General features: G+C 40.1%; 1 protein-coding gene across 1 annotated transcript; it reads right to left on the reverse strand.

Moving 5' to 3' along the window:
• Nucleotides 1-325: 325 nt before the first annotated feature.
• frmd4bb (FERM domain containing 4Bb) lies at nt 326-25,187 on the reverse strand. The gene is made up of 23 exons (XM_028584020.1): nt 24,988-25,187; nt 15,560-15,625; nt 14,514-14,608; nt 14,291-14,383; nt 13,837-13,921; nt 13,469-13,525; nt 13,352-13,374; nt 12,227-12,310; nt 11,556-11,621; nt 11,171-11,228; nt 10,998-11,084; nt 9,362-9,438; nt 9,017-9,155; nt 8,785-8,926; nt 8,408-8,541; nt 8,084-8,200; nt 7,034-7,262; nt 6,900-6,953; nt 6,651-6,801; nt 6,263-6,427; nt 5,262-6,046; nt 3,047-3,185; nt 326-1,238 (listed from the first exon to the last, which is right to left on the reverse strand). Exons 2-23 carry the CDS (start codon nt 15,623-15,625, stop codon nt 1,202-1,204), a joined length of 2,883 nt encoding a protein of 960 aa, XP_028439821.1. The 5' UTR covers nt 24,988-25,187; the 3' UTR covers nt 326-1,201.
• Between the last annotated feature and the right edge of the window lie 143 nt (nt 25,188-25,330).

The following is a 25,330-nucleotide window of genomic DNA, read 5'->3' on the forward strand; positions in this document are numbered from 1 at the left end:
ATGAAGAAGTCATTTCTCAATAGGGGAATGGATACTAACAGTTAAGACTGTTCTTCTGTCTCAGTATTTTTTTAGATCATTACTCATAGCACAGTTTTAACCATAGTTAGCAGGAATTTCTTGGCTGAAAATTCAGATTTTGAATATTCAGATTTTGAAAAATATGTTTACCTTTGGACAGAGCCAGACTAGTGTCCCCCCTCTTTATGCTAAGCTAAAGTGAATACCCAAAAGTTGAACTATTCCTACTTACATACTCAATAACAGAACCCAAAGCGTTTTTTTACCAGCCACACAAGCCTCTCAAAGAAAGTGACAACAGCCGTCTATGTGTCACACATGTATTTATTCACATCCTGGTTCCCAGTGGAAAATATTTTATGACAACATCAAACAACATATAACGTCACATCACTGTACAGATGTGTGAGAAAACAAACAATGAGACTTGAATATGTGTTTTTTACGGCAGTGGTCTTCTGTTAATATAAAAAGAAGTTATCAAAAAAAAATTATATTCTTACCATGCAATTTAAAACACATTACGCCACCGACAAATACAAATGGTTCTATAAACAATATTGACAGAACATATTCTGATTAAAAGTTTAACCAAAGGAAGAAATGGATAGTCATCGAATACACAGTCTGCTCTAATGATTGATCGGTTCAGTTCTTGTACTTTCACATTGTGAACATGTTCAAGCTTTGTTTTCAATTTGGATGTTATATATTTACTGGGATGAAAGTGGTGAAAAACATTTTTATTCTATAACCTACTGTTTTGTATAAGGCAGTAGCTAGTTCCTGCTAAAATACACAGAGTTGGATTTCAGTAAAAACACCTCCTTTTGCCTCTTTTTTCATCTTTAAAACACAATAGGGTTTGAATCCAGTGTGGTTGTGCAACATCTTAAAGTTCCTTGACACATTCTCATCTGCCTGTACAATTCTTCCAATCCAAGGCACATGGGAAAGTCATTCAAGAGTGTCATCACTGTGTTCAGAGGTTACTTTAACATGAGGACAGCGTACACATAGACTTTGCCAAAAAAAAAAAACTAACAGACAGAATATCTCCCAAGACAGGGTTATGGCAGCAACAAATGTTTGTGTACAGCCTATGTGTGTTTTAACTTCACCCCAGTCATGTGCTGCTGGCCATGGCTTTGTTTGTGCCAATGTTTTGGTTTGGTCCTTTTCAGCGGATGCTCATGTAGCTTCCATCCAGGTAAAATCTGTACAGACAGTGAGACAAGAATATGTCAAATCGACTGTAGTTCAACTGTTTGAGAACAAGGAGCAAACGACTGAATCTAAAAAACTGAGGAATGGAAATGGAATTGCAATACACCAAAAAGTCCACATTACTTTGTGAAGGCATGCAACATGATTTTGGCCTCATGGAGTTACTGAAACCATTTATTAGCCTACTTTTTAGGCTATGTATTGCAATGTTAGTTGGTCGGCCCACCACTTTGGTCCAGACTGAAATGGCTCAGTTATAGGATGGATTGCCATGAAATTTGATTCAAACATTAATTTTCCCTGGCAGATGAAACCCTCTGACTTTGGTGATCCCCTGACCTTTCCATTAGTGTCCCCATTAGGTTGACAACTATAGATGGATTGCCAAGAATTTGGACATTCGTGGTGTTCCCTTCAGGTTGAATTGTTATGACTTTGGTGAGCCATGACTTTTAATCTGGCGCCAACATCAGGTCAAAAAGTTTATTTGTTCAATATTTAGAAAGAATTACATTCAGTTGTATTTTTTGTTTAGCTAATTAGCAAATTTTAGCATGTTAATATGCTAAGCTAAAATGATGACCATGGTAAACAGTTTAACCGCTAAACATCAGCAGGTTAACATGTTTGCATGTTGATGTTAGCATTTAGCTCAAAGCACTGCTCTGCTCTCTTATTTTACAAAAATAGTTCACCGAAACGCGTTTCGGAAAACATCTTATGCGATAAATAGGCTATACTATGCAGTTGCTGCATTTCAGATCGATAACGGTCAGTTTAAAAGATTTTCGTCAGTTTATGCTCATTTGCATAAAGTTGCCGGGATTCAACATTATGTGAATGAGGAGCGGGTGACTCAACGACCCATTCTCCAAAGTCCCCGCGACGCTACCAAAATGTATTGCATTTGCATTTCAAAAAAAAAAAAATACAAAATTAATGGGAAGCGTGAAAATTACACTGACAATGGACACGTACCAGTAGTCTTTTTTACTTTCTGAATGTGTAATAAACAACTTTAAGGCATGTCCTCTCAGGTGCAAGATCATCAAGATAATGAGTGGAATATTTTTGTACAAATACAAAATTGATGCTGTGTGCATGAAGAAACCAGCTGACCACAATATGAAAATGTGGATGATTTCATTAAATAAGCTATACAGAAGTGACACACAGATGAAGATGGGATGTCAAAAGTGGAGATGGCAACTGGCAACACGACACAAAGCAGCCCGCTGTGTTTGGTCTCACCCTTAAGTGCTAGAGTGGTTGTCTGATGGTTCATCTGTACTAGTGGCCTCAGAGCCAACCACCTCAACTGACTCAGATTTTTTAGGCATTGTGTCGGACACTTTGTTTTCTGGAGGAAATCTGTACACATGGGCAATAATCATAAGTCAAGAAAGTCAGGAGGAAAGGTAGGAAGAAAAAGAAAAGGTCCTCGTGGTTAGATTTGTTAGTAGTGAAATAGCTTCAGGTCAGACAAGCAAACCTCTCTCTTACAAATGCAGAGAAATACAAAGTGATGATTTATCCAGACAGACAGGCAGAGCTGCACACAAAACAAAGGCCTTAAACTGCAACGTGCATTACAGGAAACAGGATTGGCATTGACCTCCCACTGAGCATTGACACGGGACATTAGCAGGCTAATTATTGTATTCTCAACCAGACTTTATCTAAAATTCCACTAATAATTAAACTGAAAGAACAATCCCCAATTGTCTGTGATTGGCTCACTTTCTTTTGCATCCACAGCTCAGTGCGGAGATTTAGTGAACTGTACAGTAGCACTCACCTGCTGTGTGAGGGACTGCGGTTGTATGGAGAAGCAAGCGCCCCAGGGTGTGGGTACTGAGGCGTGTCGGGTGAATCGTACTCGGTCAGGCCAACTGCCAGCTGGTTGCGCCAGTTACCCGTGCTTTCCACTGAGGACACTGCAAACAAGACAAAAGCAAAAACACTCAGCTGATGTTGGAGTGCAACTCAATAGTAATTGTTGTTATTGGAAACACTCTCCAAGTCCAGCTAAACGTCACTAATGCCAAACAAACAATTACCCTTCACATGAATATGTTATTACAGTGCCGTTATGGCCACTTCACATTGGAATTTCACAAATTTATGATATAGACTTACAAACTTGCAAAACCTTTTTTTGTTTCTTTTTTGTACCAATTTATTTATTTATTTAATTAAACCTTTTAATACACATTTTAATAAATTACAAGTACCAGTTTGGACATCTCATATCTCACTATTACATTCAATAAGAAAGACTTTCAAGCTGTAGTGCGTATTTATGTCTCGCCTCCATGAAGAATTCTATGTAATGACAACAAAATTGTCAGCGCGTCCACATGATACAAGCCTTCCGTGATCACGCACCATCCCCACCCCTCCTCCACGCAGTTGCCGGTAGCCAAGGAGGACACGGAGGATTAAGAAAAAATGATGGACTCTTCAAAAGAGGTAACTATCTTCACTCGATTTTCTGCACCAGTTTGTAAACACAGCCATACAGAGAGAGTTGTGTGGAGCTGGTAGTCTTAATCAGCTTCGTATCAACTCATTTGGCAATGGCTTGAATGTAACGGACGCTCATTAATATCAAAAGGTTACGCACTAAAGGTTTCAATCCCTTTCCCTAAAATGTGACTCAATTTCCTAATCCAAACACTAATGATTGCCAGAAATTATACACTACTTTGGACAATATAAACCAATTATTTATCATCAAATCTGTCTATATTGATTAAAATGAGATAGGAGATATGTTATTTCCGGCTAAACGGTTTAGGAAATAGTATCACAACTTGGGAAACTGGTTAAAAATATGTGCAACAGACAATCCTTTTTAAATGCAGAGGATTAGAGGAGTCTTTGAAAATTCTGGAAATACATTTAGATCAGTAGTAAGTCAACCACCAAGCATTTATCTTTCAGAAAACAAAGATGTTTTGCTCAGTGACTGTAATGACTGAATGTGAATCTAACAGTAATACATCAGAGGCACAAAGTGGGGCTAACTTTCTCCCAGACTTCTATTCTTGGCAGCCTGGAAAAGCTATGGACACAGCAAGTGAAACTCTCCACTGAAACCCTCATAAACATGTCTTGGATAGATTAGCAGCTCTTTAAGCCATGGTGTAGGAATTTAGCCTGGGTAAACCCATACGAACTTCCGGCAAATTTGAGATTTGCTCTGCAAGTCAGTCTGGCGAAGAGCCCATTCAAACCCATTTCCAATCTCCCCAAAATCGAGGCACCAATCACAACCGCTGAGGCGGCCTTTACACCAATTACAACCATTGAGGTGGGCTTTACGCGACGACGATAGCGCAGTGACGGCGAGCAGCTTTTTGTTTACATTCAACATGACTGCTACCGAAGCGCAGCGTCACCCGGATTGTTGGTCTGATCGGTTGAAGGACTATCCAGTGCGCCCAGAGGCATTTGAGCGGCGTCCGTTGGTGACGCCCCTTTGGAAATGAATTGTCAATGAACCTTTCCCAGACCCACTTTCAGTTACAACTGAGAAGGGTCTGGTGTCAGCTAGACTAGTAGGAATTCAGAGTGAGGGAGAATTAGATATGGTAAAAAAATAGAGATATCTATTATGTGATTAATAGTCTCGCATTGCCAGACTTTTCTCCACCAAGACGCTGTGGAGGAGGGTCTGGCTAGTTCACACTGCATTGGCCTTGGCATTTCTTTAAACCAATCACAATCGTCATGGGCGGCGCTAAGCGCCGGACGGTGCAACAGTGCAGCTGCATAACAGCCTCAGGAAGGAAAGAGCAATCCCGGAAGTGGAACGTTATATATATATATATATATATATATATATATATATATATGACTAACAACCTACAGCAGATATGTACATAAATATACTCTCTGTCCTTTTTTTAGAAGAAGCCAAAAAAAGGTTTTATTAAATTATATTTTCTTGGGAGATTTTCCATAAATCTGACTTCACTTTTTCAAACTGATGAAGGGCATTATCTCACCTGATGAAAAGGAAGTGGTTCTGCTGGAGTGGCTGAAGGCTGCTGGCATGGTCTGGTAGCCCAGGCTGAGCTGAGAGCCGCTGTCGAAGTCATATCCAGCCAGCATCCCCCTCCCTCCCTCCCTGGGGCCCCTGCTTCGGTGGTACCAGCCTTTTAGATGCTCCGCCACCAGGGCCTTCTGCATGTTCTTGGCCAACAGCTCATTCCTGGGCCCCTCTCTGTTCCGCGGCGGCCTCACTGTTGCGTAGGGATTCTGGGAAAGACTATCTGCCCGGTCACTGCTGTAATTCCTGAATCTGTCATGTCCATGATACCCATTTATTTGGTAGGAAGGGTTGACGTTGTAGTGGCCTTCTACTTCATTCTCATACACGTAGGCACCGTTGGAGTAAGGCTCCATGTCCGGGCAGGGGTAGCCGGCGACGTAGTAGGCACTGGGTGCATAGTGTGGTGAGGTCTCACATGAATAACTACAACCAGAATGGTGCTGGACCAAGTTGGGCATACTCCCAGTATTTCCATACACTTCCACCTTCCTGTGGAGACGATGCATGGTTGAGGTTCGGGAGTCCAGTGTACTGTAGTGGGAGTTGGCCGCCCCGCAGTAGTCCAGACTGGACTGGCTGGTGTAGGACGAGCAATCCTCTAACACCTCTGTGCTGTTGCTGCGGTGGGCTGGTGACAGCATAAAGACAGGCTTCTCGGAGTCTGTGTCTTTTCTTAGCTGGGGCTGGGACTCCAGACTCCCGCTGCGATGCCTGAAGCTATGAGGAGACCCCTCCAACCTGCAACAAGAACACAACTTTTAAACTGTCTCCTAAGAGAACAAAATCAGTCATGGGATAATATTTCTAGACTTATTAGTTAAAATAAATGTTAGGGATTTGTATGGGAGCTTTGGTTAAAGGTTAGGTGGTTGGAGAGAAGTGGGGATTAGGTTGAAGTAAAGTGAATTTTGGGGAGAAGGAAAGATATCGGGTTGGTAATGCAGCGGATCACACCTGAGCTGGCTGCTGCTGTAGGCATTGCGGGTCATAACCGGGATGGGAGGCATGCTGCGTGGATCTCTAGGTCTGGGAAGGGTTTTATAGGGACTACTGTGGGTGGAGGACACCTCTCTTGCATTCGTGTAGTAGTGGGAAGCATCCTGGCCTTCAAAAGCTAATCTAAAAGGGTGTGGAGAGGAGGGGAAAAAAAGAAAAAGGAAAAACGGGATGAGTTGAGATGTGAGGAAAGGAATGAGGCCGCATGACACAGCAAATATCATGGGCTCTGCCAAAACAAGAAATAATTGCTTCATTCAACAAGAACAGCTTTTCAATAAAAATCAAACATTGTGAAACAAGTTATAGGTCACAGTAGACAGAGGCAGGAAATCTGTTTCCCCACCTGCTGTGGTTCTTGTTTTGGTGATTTTCCCTCGGAGATCCCTTTCGTCTTTCCACATCATATTCTGCTCCCAGCGATCTCATCGGACTGAGCTGAGGGGAACCTTGGACCGACCGTGACCGCGGCCTCTGACTGACACCGTCTGAGTCATCTGAATACAAATGGAAAAAAACACGGTAACAATACTGGCACTCATTCATTCAAAAGTAGTCATAATGATAATTGTTACAGCAGGTCAGTCTCACTCACCATCATCCAGTGGGAGACTAGACAGCGAGCTACAGTCTGAACGGATGAGTTCATCTGGAGAAAGAGAAAATAACACGTTTACTGTGAATAGAATTAAATGATAATCCAGTAACACCGGTTAACCTGCACCATACCTGCAATGATCACTGAGGCCCGCTGTGTGGGCGTTTTCCCTTTCTTGATTCTATACTGGTTCATCTCATCCTCTATCTGCTGGAGTTTTTGCATGGCATCCAAACAGTTTCTCCTCCTCTTCTTCTTCACTGTTTTGCACAGTTCTGGCTCATTTGCGAGCTTCTTAGCCGCCTCCACAATCTTTCGCTGCAGGGCAAATCTGCTCTCCAGGTTCCTCAGGAAGGGATCCTGCAGCAAAACACAAGCAGCATATCGCCAGAGATAAGTGCACGGTAAGTAATAAGAACTCTGCTGCACATACTGTAGCTTAATCATAAAGTAAATACTATTGTCACCTGTTTTTCCTATTCATTAAAAAATGTGTTAAAGAAATAATCTGATTAGATCTTCGTGTCAAATTGACGTTATTGATGATATTTTTAAATACACTATAGATACTACTGTCATGTCTTTGTTGAGTTAGTTAGTAGCTGAGTACACTTACTGATAAGGACAAGGCTGGCGGTGTTCTATGTGTGTTAATGTCAACAAATTCCATCAAAAGACCAAAACCAACAGTGTCACTTAATATTTTCTGACTTCGCTACACTGTGGCACAAGCCAGTTGGTTGCTACTGAAGTGCTAAATCTTTAAAAATGGATATAAAAAATGTTTATAGTTTCATTTTTCAAAAAGGCTCCAGAATTTCCTACACTGTACTCTTTGGCTATTGTTACTCAAACAAGCGTTACTACTACAATTGTTGGGGACTCTTTTCAGCTGCAGATTTGGTGCGCTAACAAATAGGCCTTGTTGCGGCACCAGATCGGTGTATGTGGGATCAACTCAACATAAACTACAGTACACCTGTTCATGGACAACAATTGAGCTCTATGGCACAGAGGAATACGATATTTGATTGTTGATCAATTCATTGTTGGTTGTGATCTTTTTGTGGCATTTGTTGATAATATAAAAATAAAATATCACCAAATGCATCCTTTAAACCCCAAAAGTGAAATATATGAACTTTAACATACATGATACAGACAAAAAGAATAATACAGACCTCATTGTAGGGGAAAAGGTCATCTAACTTGAAAGCGGTGCCAACTCTCCGTCTGACATGCGGCGGCCTTTCACCTGAAGAGAGGGGATACTCTTTTGGCAGCTTGCCAGTTAGCTCCTGAAAAACACAAAACAATAAGTTCCATATAAATACTTTAAGCTCCCCTAAAGCACTTTAAAGTAAACGCAACAGCATAAAAACATTAATCTTAATAATGGGAAATCAGCTGACTGAATGTGCCTATTAGAAAAAAAGAGACATATATGTGCTTTGCAAAATGTAGCACCAGTGGAGAAAAAATGTGTATAAAAAATAATTTCTCACCGCCTCTCTCAGGCAAATCTTCTTCAATTCTTTTGTTTTCTTGGCCAAAATATCTTGGATCTCCTGCTCTTTTTTCCTCAGTTCAGAGAGTTTCTCTTTCTTCTGCTCTTCACTCATTTCAGAGTCTGCTGAACCTGTGAAAACAATATTCTTACTATTCTCGCATACACCTAAAAATGACATCTATGTGATACTATGAGCTGACTTTTGACTCATGCCACCTTTACTTTTTTAATTCAAACAAACAGCTCAGTGTTTATCCTTCATAGCTTAGTCAGAGATATTTGGGCGCATTAATATGATCTGAAATAATGATTATTATAAAAAAATGAACTTAATAGACACTTGCTTCATGAACTGGAATAATTATAACCAACCTGTAGACACCAGGCTGCCATTGCTGGCAGTTATGAAGTTATTCTTCAGGCCTGCGTCTCCCAGTCTGTGTATTTTTGCTCCTCCGTGCTCTGTGAGATCCATGGCAATTTCCTCCACACTTCTTGCTATTCCTAATTTTGTCTAAAAGAATTTCAAAAAAAATGTACAACACAGATTAGTGGATGGTATTAAAAGTAAGTATTAAAAGTAATGTAGTAGACTGACACTTACTTTGGTTTGCTTTCTGTCCAAGTAGAACTGGTGCTGGCTAATAGCCATAACCCAAATGGTTTTGATCAGAGAATGGCTGGCATACCATGTGTGGATGAGTAGGCCCGTCTGCCCAAAGGTCCGCTTGGTTACTGCTCTCCTGTTGCAAGAAACACACAAGAAATAAACACCGGGGGTTGAGATAGAGATTTTTAACATATTGGTAATTCAAACAAAAGCAACAGTGATTAAGATAAATGCTGAAAAGAGGGAGACTAAATTATAGGCTAAGCAACTGTAAGCACGATAAAAAATGAAAACAACTAAATAATCAGTTAACAAAGAAGAATCTCTCCTGCTGCTCACCTGTGTGGATCATTAACTTCTACAGCAAATTTCTTCTCTCGGAAGTACAAGTTTTCCAGCTGCTTCCACTGATAAAGCTGGGGATAGAAATTAGAAATATTCGATTAGGGAAAGTGATATTATGCGCTGAAATGCAGAGAGATGAGTAGCAGTATATGGTCAGAATAATGGCTTTAACGTGTCCATTTCTGTCTTCAGTCCTGGTAACTATTCATGTTTTTATTCCAAAATACTGCCATGACCATCATAGCTAACATCACATAAACGATTAGAAAAAAAAGATGTGTAGCGCAGGTGTTTTGGCTTGCATGTTTCAGTCACAGTCGTTAGAAAACAAAAAACCAAGCTGTAACATGAACTGTCATTACAGTCTGGGCCCGCTGGCATGCCAAGTCTGCAATAATGCAGGTGTTAGAAAGCTAAGAATGCCACAAGGGGACATTACACAAAGACTTATCGCAGTACGCAACACTTTCCATGGCTCATCACTTCCATCCCTGTATCACCCAGGTGCTCACTGACAACAGCCAGATATGAACAATCTATTTGGGTCAGTGAATCACTGTTTGTCTGGACACGATCCGAATTAGACACAGACAGCGCAGAGAAAGGGATACTACATGTGGTTGCTTTGGGGAGTATTTTGTATCACAATGCTGCCACATGGTACTCAGTGAGAAGGAGCGACAAAAAAGCTTTACTATTACAAATATGTATATGTATATAATTTTAAGAATTGATTGAGAATTTTTCTTTTTTTAAAATGAACATACATGTTATTTATGAACAAAAGCTCAGTCTTGCAGTATACAGTAACTTCCAAACAAACAAAGAAGTGAAGTATCCAATCTTACCAGTATAATAGATGTCCACAGGTCCCGTTTCTTAACTTATTAAATCCTCCCTGACTTTGCTGTCAACACAAACCTATACTTTGTTCCTCCTCCAGTCAGCTCCAGATTTGTGTCCTCAGGTATTCTCAGAACCTGCATTATAACGCCCCAAATCCAGCCCCTTTCGTTTTGACATCACCAGCTCACTCCTTCTTCTCCTCTCCAAAACAAACGCCGCTGCCTGCACACGGTCGGCTGCTTGCACAACATTTCGGAACGCAGCAGGCAAAGATGGATTGCATCATGTGAAGCGATGACCATGTTTGAACAGGCCGACAGTGCCAGTAAATTAATGAACTTTCCTCTTCTATGTCAGCACTGTGCTGCATGTCTGCACCCTGCAGATACCGGAGTCACAGACTGGACAACATAGCTGATGGATCACTCACATGGGTGGTTCTCCTATCAACTCACACCCTAAACACAACACTAATGAAACGGGAAAAGCAAGTTCATATTGTATGTATGATTCTCACAGACTTTATACAAAACGAACCGCATTAAGGCAAACTGCCAGAGCTCTCTAGACTGAGATTTTGCTCCAATTTTTCAAGTCTGGCCTCGTCTGCTGCAGCAGCTGCAGCCCAGCCTTTGTTGGAGTGAAATAGATGAGACTGGTGAATCACCATGCTATGTGCAACAGCAGCAATCCTTACCCCTGTGCATTCATGTCCACAGTCAGATTAGTGGAGCAGAGAAATAGCAGCAGCCATTTTAGAGAAAGAGCAGCAGGAAATGTTTACCTTTCGAGGTTTTAATTTATCCTGCAGGTCATACTGGCCGATGCCCTTATAGCTGATTCCAAGCCACCATGGGATCCCTTGTTTATCCTGTGTGGCAAGAACACAGCTTGATGGTTGACTCAGTTTCAGGTGCTACAGCTGTCATTCCCCATTAATCACAGCAGAAGACCTACCTTTACTTCATAATAATGCACGCCATACGTGGGCAAGGATTCCACTAACGTCAAATACCTAGAACAAAAACAGTTTTTATTAAAACCAGCATCTGCTTTTTTCTAACATATGCATGTGGTTTACCTTGGAAATGTAAAAAGATATAAATGGGAATTTGATCTCTGTCCAGTGAATCAGTGTGATTCACTGGACTGCAGCTGAAGAGGAGCTATTGATTTCTCTCAGACGATGAGAAAAGGAGTGCCGGAGAGAGAGAGAGCGAGAGAAGGGAGGGCCAATAGAGGTGAGAGGAAGATAAATGGACCTAAGGCTTAATAGCATTCATTTTCTAATTACTAGTGTTGAACCATTTGCAGCAAATCCACATTTGTCTTCAGTACTTACTGCACAATGGCCTGTCCTCGGGAGACTCCTTTCAGCTGTTTGTAATGTTCAATTACTCGATCCTCACTGCATTGTCACATAAAGAAGACACCGTTTTACGCTTTAAACAGATGTACAGGCCATTCTGTTGTGTGTTCTGTAAGTGTATGTAGCTCCGTAACTGACTAGATGTAGTAAAAGGTTATCATAAATGTAACTGAATACATAAAATTACATATAAATTATACTGTTTAGTTAAACTATTTAAAACAATAGCTTTATACTTTTAATAAGTACCAATCATTTTGTTACTAAAACAAAATGCCTTTTATTTGAAGTTTTTCCTTGATTCCCATCCATTGATTAATTAAATTCAAACCTAATTTATTTTACTCTTCTACAGTATTTATATATTTTCTTTTTCTTATTTTTTGGTCTTGGCACACATTGTGTAGAGGCTAACTAGCCTAACTGAAAACGCTGGTAGCTAAACATGGAGAGCACCAGCCTTTTCAGCTACCTAACTGAAGATAACTTCCTGCATAAAACTACACCAGCCACTGCATGTGATATTAATCATCCATATTTTTTACTGCATCTTGCTTTGGTGATAAAGTCAAGTCTACAGGCCTGCATGACTTAAAATTCATTAGTGTAGGCAAGATTTCAAATAACTTGTCTTGTAAGCGTACCAGTATGCAAGTGATGGGTGTTCCTTGAGTACTTTGGTGGGAAGAGTTGGTAGTTTCTTCAACTCTCCTCTAGTGTTTTCATCACTGAAACAGACAAGATAAATAGTTGTGATAACAGTGTTGGAAGTTGACAGGATAATATCTTAAGTGCACTTCTTTGATTTTATCCATTTTTAGTCAGTTAAGTACTACCAGTGATGGAATGTAACCGAGTACATTTACTCAAGGAATTACTGTCTGAAAGTAAAATGTTTATACTTCTACTCCACTTCAGTTTAGAAGCAAATTGTGAACTTTTGTCTTCAGTGCATTTATCTGACAGCTGGAGTTCCTTTAAATAATATGAAGGTTGCTAAAAATAACTGCCCAACAGTAAATTAAATCTCAAACAGCTGCGCCAACACTAAAGAGTTATTTTTACACTGTGGTATATTGCAACTATTATTTAAGTAAATTTTCTGAAAACTTCTTCCAAGACGATCAATTGCATTTTGTTTACATTTTATTATCTACATTACCAGGAACACAATTCTGGTGAAAAACTGAATCCTTTATTTTCTTCGGCCTACCAGCACTCAAATGTAAATATACTGAGTCTAAAAAAACTTCTGGAATTAGCCTATAAATGTTTTATATTGTATATTGTAAACTCCCAGAGTTGCTGAAATCCCCACAAAATCCCAGAAGAAATACAGAGACATGATCTTATTGTCCTGAGTGGTAGTCACAGGCCCGACAGCTACCGTAATAAAGAATTTACTCATATGAACAAAGATGTCTGTATTCCTGAACCATCTTACTTCATCAGCTGGTCAAAACCAGGTGTTGACCTGCACAAAGACCTGCAGTATTCCCTCTGAACGCTACACATATGGGCCAGAAAGGCAGTTCTGTTAAACACAGATAATAGTTGCTCTCTGCAATGTAAAGGTGCCTCTGCTCTGCAATACTTGGCTTCTATCAGCACTATGAGATTCATTAGCTGCTTGGTGCAAGCTTCTCAGCAGTCTGTGGCCAACCTCACATAGCACTGCCATTGATTTCCGTTGTGACCTAAAAGCTTCCTATTAACTTGTCCTGCTGCTGTTAAATACTTCTTACCCAGCTGATTATATATGCACTTACCTTGTGTAGTCTCCCTTCGCCTCCTAGGGAAAAAAACAAACATCTTATCAGATGACATGCTTTAAAGGGATTTTAGATGCAGTAATTAATGTATATGAGGCTATTGAAAGCACTAACCTGCAAAGCATTGGCAGCTAATTTGAAGACATTCTCACTTTCCACTTCTATAATCCCCTGAGAAACACAATAGATCAGGGAAAATTGAGCGGGATGCAAACAATGTGTTCCATGTGAAGAACACTTTCTAGATCCAAACATAGAATCTTCTCTGTGTTGCTCTACAATAACCTCTGCAAATTAACTCTTTTACAATTTTCTTAGACTGTCTACTTTACATTCCAGCCAGCAGAGTGACTGAGCCCTGCAGACACTGTCTGCTGAGCTGCAAGGGTCCAGAGACAGTGAATCATCAGGGAGCTGCTGAAAACAAAAACAACTAGCCACATTATGTTTTATTACTTCAAAAACAAGAGAAAAACACTTACATTGTAGACAGCAGATTTTGCATTCAGGAAGAATAACTCCACCGTTATGATGTCCTTAAGCTGTGTTATGTTTTCTACATAAAACCTGAAGGATGAAGGATAAAAGCAGATGCACACACAACAATGTAAAGGTTAAACAGATAACCTTGTCAATGTGTTATTGCTGCTTATTATAATAAATCCTCAAGTTGCACTTTTCTCTTCCTAGTGAATACTTCCGTAAGCAGTGTGAGGTGTGGGTGAGAGTGACAGTTTATGATGATGTGCAAAAGCCTGAAAACCACCAGTAAGACACCTCACAGCCAAAGCATTTACAGCCAACAGTCATATATTCAAGACAATCGTTATAGGATCCTGGACATTTTGTTAACAGCTAAAAGTTATACTCTATGTCAACAAAGTAGTGCTCCCTGCTGGAGATCTTGTGATTTGCATGAGAAAAATGAATTATTACCTGACCAGGAAGTTGAGGGCAATGGCCCCGGACTTCTTCGAAAAGTCGTGTTCAAGGACTCTGCGGTCCATCTGCAGCCACTTACGTTGACCACTGCAAAAGCACACAGACTGAAGCATCAGAAAGCTGTATTTCACACACACACACACACACACACACACACACACATACACAAACAAATATGCAGACCATTGAACAAAAAGAAACCTAACTATTTACATACTTGTCATCATAAAATGCGAGTCCAAAGAATTCCTTCTCTTTGAGGTTGAAGTGGGAGGAAACCAAGTCAAGGAGTTCGTACGACAGCAGCTTAGGCTGTGGAAGAAGATTTAGATTTAGTTGGAAACCTACTGTAATTCAAAATATTAGGTCAACAGTAAAATAATTGCTAAATGTGTCACAGATACTTTTGGAAATTATTTTCTCTGTTGCTTCCATCCCTCAAAAGAGAAGTAAGAGTCAAAGATCAACTAGAGAGCAGATTGTAGCACCGGAGTGAAGATTTAGTGTTGTGCTCAAGGACACTTCAACAGCTCACATACTAAGGGACTTAACCCAAGTCATGCTGCTGAAGAGTGGTCTTCTCACTAAGTTAATATACTGCCCACATGTATTAGGTGGAAACATACCTCCCTTCCAACCATTTTTACAATTTTTTTAATATGTTCCCACTAAAAACATGCCACAGACACACTGTATATTATTGACATTGTTTTTAAACCTGCAATAACAGATTTTTTTGGGTCACTTGGGGGCAGAGGAAACAAGACGTGAACTTCTTAGGTAAAAAGTTGCTTATTTACCCGTCCAGCAGATAGAGAGCCACATTAGCATTTATTCTGATGAATAAAGTCCAATATTCACTCTCCTTTCAGCTCTGGTTTGGTTGCCACCAACTCTTGAAGAAGATTTCTGGCTCTTTAGCTGCTAAATGTTTCACTATGTTCACCAGTTAGTTGCTGACCGTCTGCTGGCCATTTGATGCTGAGCAGGTAGTGTAAAGTAGTTTTTTTAGAGCTTTTTGGCTGAAAACAACGACAAAAAAAAACAACGCAATGAGAGCGAAGGATAACAGTACAGTTAGAGCCAGAAAAACGAAACAATTAGCTGAAAGACGCTCATACGAGCTGGGGGGAACTGAAGCAGTGATAATTCTTCATGGGTTGATAATTACCAGCAACCCCTTTCACATTGCACATAACCAGTTGATCCATTGTTATGATAAAAATATGAATTACAGCCGCTTTAAGTCAGCAGCATTCATACCTGAACCAGCAGCTCTAGCTTCCTGTCGTCCAGCAGCTGCACTTGGCACAGTCTGCCCTCGGTCATCTGCAGGGAAAAGAAAGAGGAAGTTCAAAGCTCATGACAGATTGCAAGCTATTTATCATCACAAGACACAATGACATCATGTGTTGGTAATGTTATTACAACTATAGCTGTAGGCACATAAAGCCTGTGTCTTGCATCTGAAGAGTTTTAAATAATGTTACTATGTCTAAACCAAGCAAAAGCCTGGTGGTAAATACAGGGGGAAAAACACACGTACATCGTTAATGACAATAAAACTATTGTCTCAAGGATTTGTTGCCATAGTAACCATAAAAAGGATTGTTCCATTTTGAACCTTTCACATTGAACTTTTACTCTTTCAGTCTATCTGCCTTTCCAACATTCGAGTTAAGAATTATCCAGTGGAATGTAATAATTACATTTACTCACGTAATGTTCTATTATTACTACAACTTCTACTTCACTATATTTCAGTGGGAAACATTGCACTTTTTACTGTTTGCTACACTACATTTATTTGATAGCTGTAGTTACTTTTGCACATTTTACACACAAAACATATGATCGGTATATAAAATGTGCATTTCTACAGATTAAACTACCTAACAATATATAAAGTAATTTAAATCCAATCAGACATGAATGCAACCATTAAAGTTAAATAACATAATATGCAATAATATAACAACAATTAAATGAGTACATTTGCTTTGATAGTACATTTTGTCAGTAATACGTATGTGCTTTTACTTAAGTAAGAATTTGAAAAGAGGACTTTAACTTGTAATTAAGTATTTTACTTCTGTTGTATTACTACTTCTACTTAACTCAACTCAACTCAACTCAACTTTATTTATAAAGCACTTTCAAAACCACAAGTGGAACCAAAGTGCTGTACATAAGGTATAAAAACATAAAAGCTTAAAAAACAATACAAACAAAACAAACAACTTACAAAGCATTATCAAATGCTAAGGAAAACAAGTGAGTTTTAAGAGCACTCTGAAAACCCCCCAGAGAAGGACAGGTTTTTACAGACAGAGGAAGGTCATTCCAAAGCCTAGGAGCTGCAACAGAGAAAGCCCGATCACCTTTACACTTTAAGCGTGTTCGTGGAACTACAAGAAAAAGTTAAGTAAAAGTTAAAAAAATACTGCTTCCTCCACATAGCTTCATGATTGTAAACTTTTCACCTTGTTCAATAAATGCTTCAAGGTCCAACCAACATGCAACTGCTTATAGCAGTAAACTACAACCTCATATCAGATTCTGACTAGTCTCTCTTTGCCAGTCCTTCCTACACAGCGCTGCGGAGGAGGGTCTGGCTAGTCCGGGATGGGAGAAAAACGTGCTCTGGTTTATTGGTATTTCTTTAAACCAATCACAAGCGCCATACAGAGCAACAGCGCATCTGCAAATAGTTGTTTTAGTCGTGCAACAGAAAACTCAGATTGGACAGAAAGTCTAGCTAGCTGTCTGTATTTACCCTGCAGAGATCTGAGAAAAGGTTAACCATAGTCCTCATAAATCCACCGGAGTTTAGAATGCCAACACAAAGAAAGCCCAAGGCAACGGATATCAGGCCTAAATGAGCAACGAAGCTATCCCGGAAGTGGAACGTCGAAGATATAGACTAGATTAGGACTAAACCCTGCATCCATTAAATCCAGTTCTTTGATACTCGTGCTCACAAGATAAGAAGAAAATGTTTGTTTGTGCCAGATCATTCTGACAACGATGCCCTTCAAACAAAGCTTCTCATCACAGAATCTGATTGATCTACTAAGAGACACTGAAAGCGCTGTACCCTCGATAAATCAAATAGCCGGTAAAAATGACAGATTGAGGTTAACCAGTTACACAACAAAACCTGCTCACAAAGTGAAAAATATATACTTCAGAGAGATTCAACAGACAGATCTGACAGAATGAGGCTGATGACAACTTCTCGGAGTGAACCGAGCAGCTGCTGTACCTGGTAGACCGTTCCGGGGAGAGGGCAGGTGTGGATGCATCCCTGACCAGATATCATCTTTTAATAAGAGTCTCCTTTTGGATCCAGACCATGAAATTGGATCGGAATTAACCGGCAACTTGTTCCATCCAGGTTCTTGACTAAGCAGCCAGGCCTTGGCTGTGTGCAGTGGCAGCTTATACGGTATAGCCTTAACAGCTGATTGAATGAGGGGAGGCTGGGTCAGACTCCTGACCACAGTTTAGGGTTTAGTGATTCTTAATACAAACAATAGGGGTCAGACAGGAACCCTAAGTGGCCAATATAAGGTGGTTAAGCATGTCTATATTCTCTGCTGAATTTACTGAGACATTTTATTTCACTTGTTTGCGGTTCTGTGGCTGAATTGCTCTGAATCTGGATATCAGATGTCTCTTACTTCCTTTTCCTGTGCATTTTAACTGTGGTTTGATAAAAGAGGCACTAAAGTGATTAAAACAACTCAGATGTTTCACTTTACACACACTCTACTTCTCATTCATTAATTTCTCAAGTGATAGCACTAACACATGATTAAACAAATTGCCCTGTTTCCTGAATGGGTTGGGACACACCCGGTCACTTCTTTAAATCACACCATCTGTAATGTTTCAACGAGCACTTTGTCAATTACAGCCTCTGAATAATGTGTCTTTTTTGCCACAGTAATAAATTCCCTGTCATGATTTAAATTAAAAGTGCATATTCAATAAATTCAATTAATTTGGAGTGTGTGGCTGCGTGTGACAATCACCAGGAGTATTATTACATAGATTTGAGACTGATTTAGTTATGACTGCATCAGGATTGGGTCACACAATTTGTCTCTGTTATTAGCATGACATGACTCCAACCTGGCATGTACAGTATAGGCACTGGCCACTAGATGGTGCAGGGATTATTATTTTCTATGTGGAGAAGAAGTTGGAGAAAATGGCCTCTTAAACAAGCATGCGCCACTGAGGAATTTTCATAAGCAGTTATAAGCTCAGCAGACGAGAGTCACATTCAGCTGGGATGACTTGTATTCATGCAATATAGATGAAGTGAGTGGGAGGAGGCACTGTGATTTTTAGGAATCTACTGTACACTATTAATCATTTGAGAGCTATAATCACTACAAGAACTGCTATTTATATCTGACAGAGCAGCCCAACAACCCTGACTAACCCAGCAGTTTCTCTGTCACAACACACACAAGTCTCCAGTACAGGCTGTGATTTAAAACTGGTGGATAATAATCAAGAATAAACAATAATCAGCGATGCACACACTAGCAACTAGGGCTGCAATTTATGATTATTTGCATCCCTGATTAAATGTCCAAAGATAGTGAAAAATGCTCATCATAATATGCTGGAAACCCCACTTCAAAATAGCTTGCCCATGCAGTCCAAAACTTAAAGATATCAAGTTCACAAGACAACAAAAAGTAGTGAAACCTCACATCGGAGAAGCTGGAACCAGCAAATATTTAGTATTTTAAGTGTCAAAAGAGTTACTTTCTGTTGATCGATTGATTAGCTAATCATTGCAGCTCTACTAACAACTGCTAAAAATCTAAATATATTCATTTGTCATCTCATGATGTCCGTGTGTTCGTCACAGCACAGCAGACAACACTGCTTAGTCAACCCAATCTATTCAACCACAATAAAAGGCCAGCCTTGGACCAAAAAAAGACAGAGGAAAGCTAAGAGGAATGAACTTGTCAGTCATTGTAGGGCTGGCCGATATGGAGAAAATCAGATATCACGATATTTTTGACCAAATACCCCAATATCGATATTGCGGCTATATTCTAGGGTTGACAATTAGTGCTTTAACAAAATATCTTCACACTTAGATTGTAGATAAATAATGATCAGTAATGTGGACATAATGTCTAAGTGGGGAAAAGGCAAATAATAGAACAGCTAGAACAGTCTGGTAAGTTCAGAAAAGTACATCACTTTACTGTAATGCAGCCTTTAAAACCAGGAAAAGACAACACTTATGTCATATCACAATATTACAATATCCCAAATCTAAGACGATATCCAGTCTCAAATCACGATATCGATATAATATCGATATATTGCCAGCCCTAAGTGATTGCGTTTGTGGCTCCAGAGACGCTGCAGGGTGTGGGTTTGGCTATACTCTGGAGCCTGAGGTTGGCATATAGACAGCTTTTTATAGCGTGCTACAGTGAAACATCCCAGCAGAGACATGGAGAAGCACATGTGACCTCCTTCACAAAGAAACAGCAATAACCATGTTCAGTATAATAAGACATAAGCTGGTAAGGTGTAGAGATGTAAATCTTTCTGATGATGAGCAGAAAAAAGCATGGACAAAATAACACTGTTAATTCTCATCTTCACCAATAAATATCAAGCTTGAAAGTTGCACAATTAGGTAACACGAGAATGTCTCTGATGTCTGAGTGAACTGGCTGTCAGCGTGTAATACGTCACACTGGTTAAATGTCATGTCCAGACTGCAGTCCGTCTTATCTCAGTTTCCCGTCTTCATGCATTATTGATGAAGGCTGGTATCGCACACACAAGTCAGTGTCTGCTCTTTATGCTTACATTTATGCTACATGCTTACACGTTTGAATACACCCACTGCAATCAATTATAGTTTATACAGTCACAAACTATTTATTTTTTAGATTTCTAGAAAAGCCTGTACAAGAATACACTGGTAAAAGTAGTAACAAAACCTGTGAATTTAAGTGGCTAGACTCCCTAACATCAAGTGACACGATACACTGGCGGTAAAGGGAAACACACTAAATTCGGTGTTGTCATTACATGAGATTTTACAGTTCCTCCATAATGTTATACTAATGTAGCTGACCTCTGACCCTGACTGGTAACAACACAAAGACCTAGGCCTACATGATTGACGATGACTTCATTACATGGATTTCAAAAGGTTATAAGTGATAAGTGATATCTTCATTTTGTTTTTGGTCTTACGTTATGACAAGAAAGTCTTAGCTCTCCTAAAGAAACTCCACAGACAGGATGCTAAATTAGTAGGCGTATTGGCTGTGCAAAAATAAGAAATAAAAACACCAAAGCCAAACCTGCTCAGTACACTGAGTACACAGCAAGAAGCCCTGCTGTGGGCTGAAGGATTCAGCACAGGATTATCTGAAACTGCATCTGATATCTCATCATGACTCATGTTGTCAGCGGTCAAAAGGTATCTGTCTAGCATCATCCCCCAAAGAGAACCAGTCTGGCTCTTTGTGATATCCGGAAAATTTATGAACACAATGAGGCTCAGGATATTATGAAGAAATTAGAACCTGGAAGAAATATTAATTTGTTTTTATGGCACAGCATATCTGTAATAGACAGGGCATGCTGCATCACAGAAGAGGGATTCAGTTGAATGACGTCATTATGCAGTGCAAGTTCTTATTCTCACCCCGAAAAGGACGTCTACAAAAGCAGAAGGACATTGTGATATATTTTCTCATCGCTGCCCTACAACTGCCAAGTAGCAGCATGGACCACAATATTATATTAGCAGTGACAGTAGCGGTCAAATCTGCTTCCATTAGTCACCGCAGGGTCATAATGCTAGTGAAATTAGCACAAATAATCAAGTTAGCATTTGTGATATTTTCATGTGAATTCAAATTAAAGTTTCCATCCCCATGTGTGTGTTTTTTTTTCTTTTGATAGCAACATAGTGATTGAAGTCACAGAATTTCAGCTGCTGTTGTGAGAACTAACCTTGAGAGATTGTAACTGTGTGTTCAAACTAAAAGAAGCTACATAATTGGTTTTTATTTGTGCTGTTAAGGCTAAAAATATGACACTGCTCAGTGAAATCCCAACAAACCTGTAGTAGAGAGAATAAAAAAACAGACGTCCTGTTATTGGAAGTCCATGGTATTGGTCTTGATATATGGATGACAAACGTGTTTCAACTCAAAGGGTCTGGTATGATGAAGACCCTTTGAGTCAAAACGCATTGGTTATCCAATGATTATAAGATTATTATTATTATTATTATCTATTATTATTATTATTATTATTATTATTATCAGATAGTTTTTAAGACTGCTAACCAATACCATGGACTTCCATTAAAAGTAAGCTGGACAGTCCTTTATACTTCAACATCACCAAGTTTCTTGGTGATGTGCAGCAGCACCTTTTTTTTTCTTCTTGTAAACCTGTAATAGTATTTAAAGAGAAATTCAAAATCTGCATTTGTCCCAGATATAACATCTGTACATATCCGCAGCGGTGCTTTGAGCCAAATGCTTACGTCGGCATGCTCACAGTGACAATGCTAACGTACTCTCGCTTAGCAGGTATAATGTTTCCCATGTTCACCACCTTAGTTTAGCATGTTAGCATACCAACATGAAGGTGGTGCTGAAAATCTCATGAAGCTTTTAATTCAATGGGTTCATCATCTGGGGAACAGAATTGGTTGGAATATCTTGAGTTTAAACAAAATGATCTAAGATGTAGAATTTCTTGTTTATATAAATTTATTCCTGGATCCAAGACAAATGTGTTTCTGTATCAGGTACAAAAAACACTCTCAACCTTTATTGATCAGAGTTCTTACAAATGAAGATGCTCAGGTTACATATATATATATATATATATATATATATATATATATTAAAAGCCTCACACTGTGACTGCAGCATCTCAGCGCAGAAAAGAAATACCTTCAAAGCACACAACAGAGCATAGGACTGACACAGACTTAAAAGCAATTGTAAGAGCTTTAGCACCAGTTGCCCTCATTCTCTGGGTATCACAGCTGTCCCCACGGACACTCCTGACATCACAAAACTGCAGTTTCATTACACGGAACTGCAGTGAATTTCTGCAGAGCTCAGGGATGAGGCACTGAGGCACGAATGTGAATGGGTGGAAAAAAATGGAACATGGACCAAATTTCAAGACCTGGATGAAGTACAAAAGTGTCTGCATCCCAGTGAAAATCATCATTATCAGAGCAATATTCACAGCGATGTAAATCAAGTAGTTACCTTCACTGAAAGCAAATATGTTGAGACTGGATTCAGCAGTAAGACTATGTTCTAACTATGGTTATGTTTAGATGGAAACGATCTGATGAGAAAACGCAAAAGTGGCGTTGCGTTCTCACTTTTAATTCCACGTTTAGACAAGCGTTTTGGGGGGGAAATCTGCGTGCATATGTTGACGCCAAAGTGTGTGAAATTCGATGTAGTATGCACACCAGGCGGCTAGGTGGTAGTGTGAAGTACTGCCACACAACATTACCAAGTCCGCGCGCCTGCGCAGAACCTTCCTTCTACTTCCCTCCCTCTCTCCCTCTCCTCTCCCTAGTAGCGCGAAACCAAAACACGGCGAAGCGAACAACAAAAGCTGACAATTTTGTCTGGACAGACGAGGACGTGGAGTTATTGCTCCAAACAACCTTAGATTACAAAGCCACAAAGGCACAACAGAGCGTGGACTGGGAGTCCTGCCTGTCAAAATATATAGACACATGGACCGAATTTCTTCAGCAGTATCCTGTACCTGGAGGGATGTCATATCCACACGAGAAAGACGCTATCTGTAAATGTCAGATATCATCAAACCTGAAAGCCATCCGGACCAAGTATAGGCAGGCTGTGGATACCCAACGACGGAGTGGCCATGGGCGAGTAATCACTCTATATTTTGATTTATGTAACGAAATATGGGGTGCCACCGTGAGCAGATTGGAGCAGACTTTTGCGTTTTTACCCTTTAGACGGGAACGCAACGGTGGAGCGTTTTTAAGATTTCCACTCTGGAGGGTGGTTTCACTTTTTTGCGTTTTTAAGTCCGAAAAACGGCGTTGCCGTCTAAACAAAAGGCACATCTGATAAAATATTTTGTCGTTTTCACCCGCGAGCGTTGTCGTGTAAACAGGGCCTATGTCCTACTCCCCTGCAAACCTGTTTCACTTCAGTGATGCTGCTCGGCTTCCACATTATTATATATGTATCAGATTCACTCCCTCTGTGTAAAGTGTATGAATACAAGATTACTTGCCTGTCCAAAAATAGATCTCTCTCTCCCTCTCTGTCTTTAGCACATTTCTCAGAAAGCTTTGATTCCTAAACGGACGTTTGCCAACCGAGCGCTGAGACATTTCTCAGCAGCATCAAACAACTGCTTCTTAAGGCTCTCAAACTGACAAACAAGTGAGGATGTTTCAAGAAAAAAAAAAAAAAATATATATATATATATATATATATATATATATATATATATATATATATTTAATGGTGTGCTGAGTTTTGACTGATTCTGTTCCTTGTATTGAAGGAGTTAACCAGAAATATGACTTAAGTGACCCTGTCAAAGAGTTGGTCAGAAATTCACCCCAAAAAGTTGACAGACTGTGTGATAAATGACACAGGACATCCTCTCCAACAAATAGGAGGCACGTGTGTCATGTAGACATGACCATCACAACAGTTCCTGTTTACAATGCCTGATGCTTTAAATACAGACAGACATGCGTCTCTTCCTTCAACTCAGAGATAACATCAGCATGTCAATATTAACCTTTGCGGGGCTCATCCTTGTTTTTCACCAGTAAAGTAAAAATAGTGCTCCAGAACAATAAATTTAAATGAAAAATCATGAGGTAACAAGGACGATACCTTGGCCTACCTGCATTCCAACTAGAACAACTAATGTCCTTTTAACAATGACTTACAGGCTTGGCCTGGGTCATCAATTCTCACCATAGTCACAAATCATATACACTTCAAAACCAAACAAAATTATAATTATGCACAAAATGATTTACCAAAACAAAAACATACAAATTAGGTAATGCTTTGGCAAAGCATAATTCACAGTGCTGCAAAAGGGTAAATGGTGATTCATCTAGCATTTTGTTTAATATTCACCAAGTCACACTACCTACAGTAAATCAATGTAGGCTAATATACAGCCTGCTTCTCCATATTACATTCAATCAGTCCAGACAAATAGCTCATTGACTACTTTTCTTTTACTAAAACACCTCTAATAATACCATATAATATCCACTACAAACAGCAGTATGGTCCACAGCATCCTATAATGAGACTAGCCCACCTCAGGGCCAGTTTCCACTGTGCAGGGAGAACAATGAATGTGCTACTGTGGGCTACTGTAGTACTGGGTATTGGGTGGTTTCCACCTGAGCCCCATGACTAAGACATGTGTGTCAAATAAAAGCTCATTCCTCCCAGTTTTAGTAAGGAAACACGCCGGTCGCTGCGGAGAGCCAAACCCATGCTGTTGTAATTTCCATTGATGCTCTCTGTCCCCGGATCACATGCGCCCATGCCTCGGTCTACTTTGTCTCCCCACAGCTCTCTGGGGCGGGTTGAATCTGCTCCATCACATCATATATATCGCCTTACCTTTGCATTCCCTTTATCCGGTTTACGTAGCAATAAGGTGTAGCTTCCCCGGCATATTGATCACCTCCAGTTCAGCTTTCTCCCCGGCTGCTTTTGCCAGGGAGGGGAGCCGCCGTGGAGCCGCGGTCCATGTTCATCCTCCGGTACTACTGTAGCGCGCACACTCGCCTCGTATTGAGCCACACTTACCACGCCTTCACCCGCCGGCTATTATGTGAACAAGCCCCGCATCTCCTCCCTCCTTCCCTCGCTCCCTCCCTCCCTCCTTCCCTCTGCCTCTCATCCAGCAGCTGCCGGCTGGCCTGATTCACACTGAATCCTCATAATAATTAAGTATGATGGC

Source organism: Perca flavescens, chromosome 7 (genome assembly GCF_004354835.1).
Source record: "Perca flavescens isolate YP-PL-M2 chromosome 7, PFLA_1.0, whole genome shotgun sequence".
In the NCBI taxonomy this organism is placed as follows: Eukaryota; Metazoa; Chordata; class Actinopteri; order Perciformes; family Percidae; genus Perca; species Perca flavescens.

What these genes read in the sequence shown, in the direction of transcription:
- frmd4bb (XM_028584020.1), bottom strand. Translation starts at nt 15,625, where the DNA reads ATGACCGAGGGCAGACTGTGCCAAGTGCAGCTGCTGGACGACAGGAAG. An exon ending in TGCATTATTATGAAGTAAAG is followed by an intron (nt 11,085 to 11,170) that starts GTAGGTCTTCTG and finishes CTTGCCACACAG; the next exon opens with GATAAACAAGGGATCCCATG. An exon ending in CAAAACAAGAACCACAGCAG is followed by an intron (nt 6,428 to 6,650) that starts GTGGGGAAACAG and finishes ACACCCTTTTAG; the next exon opens with ATTAGCTTTTGAAGGCCAGG.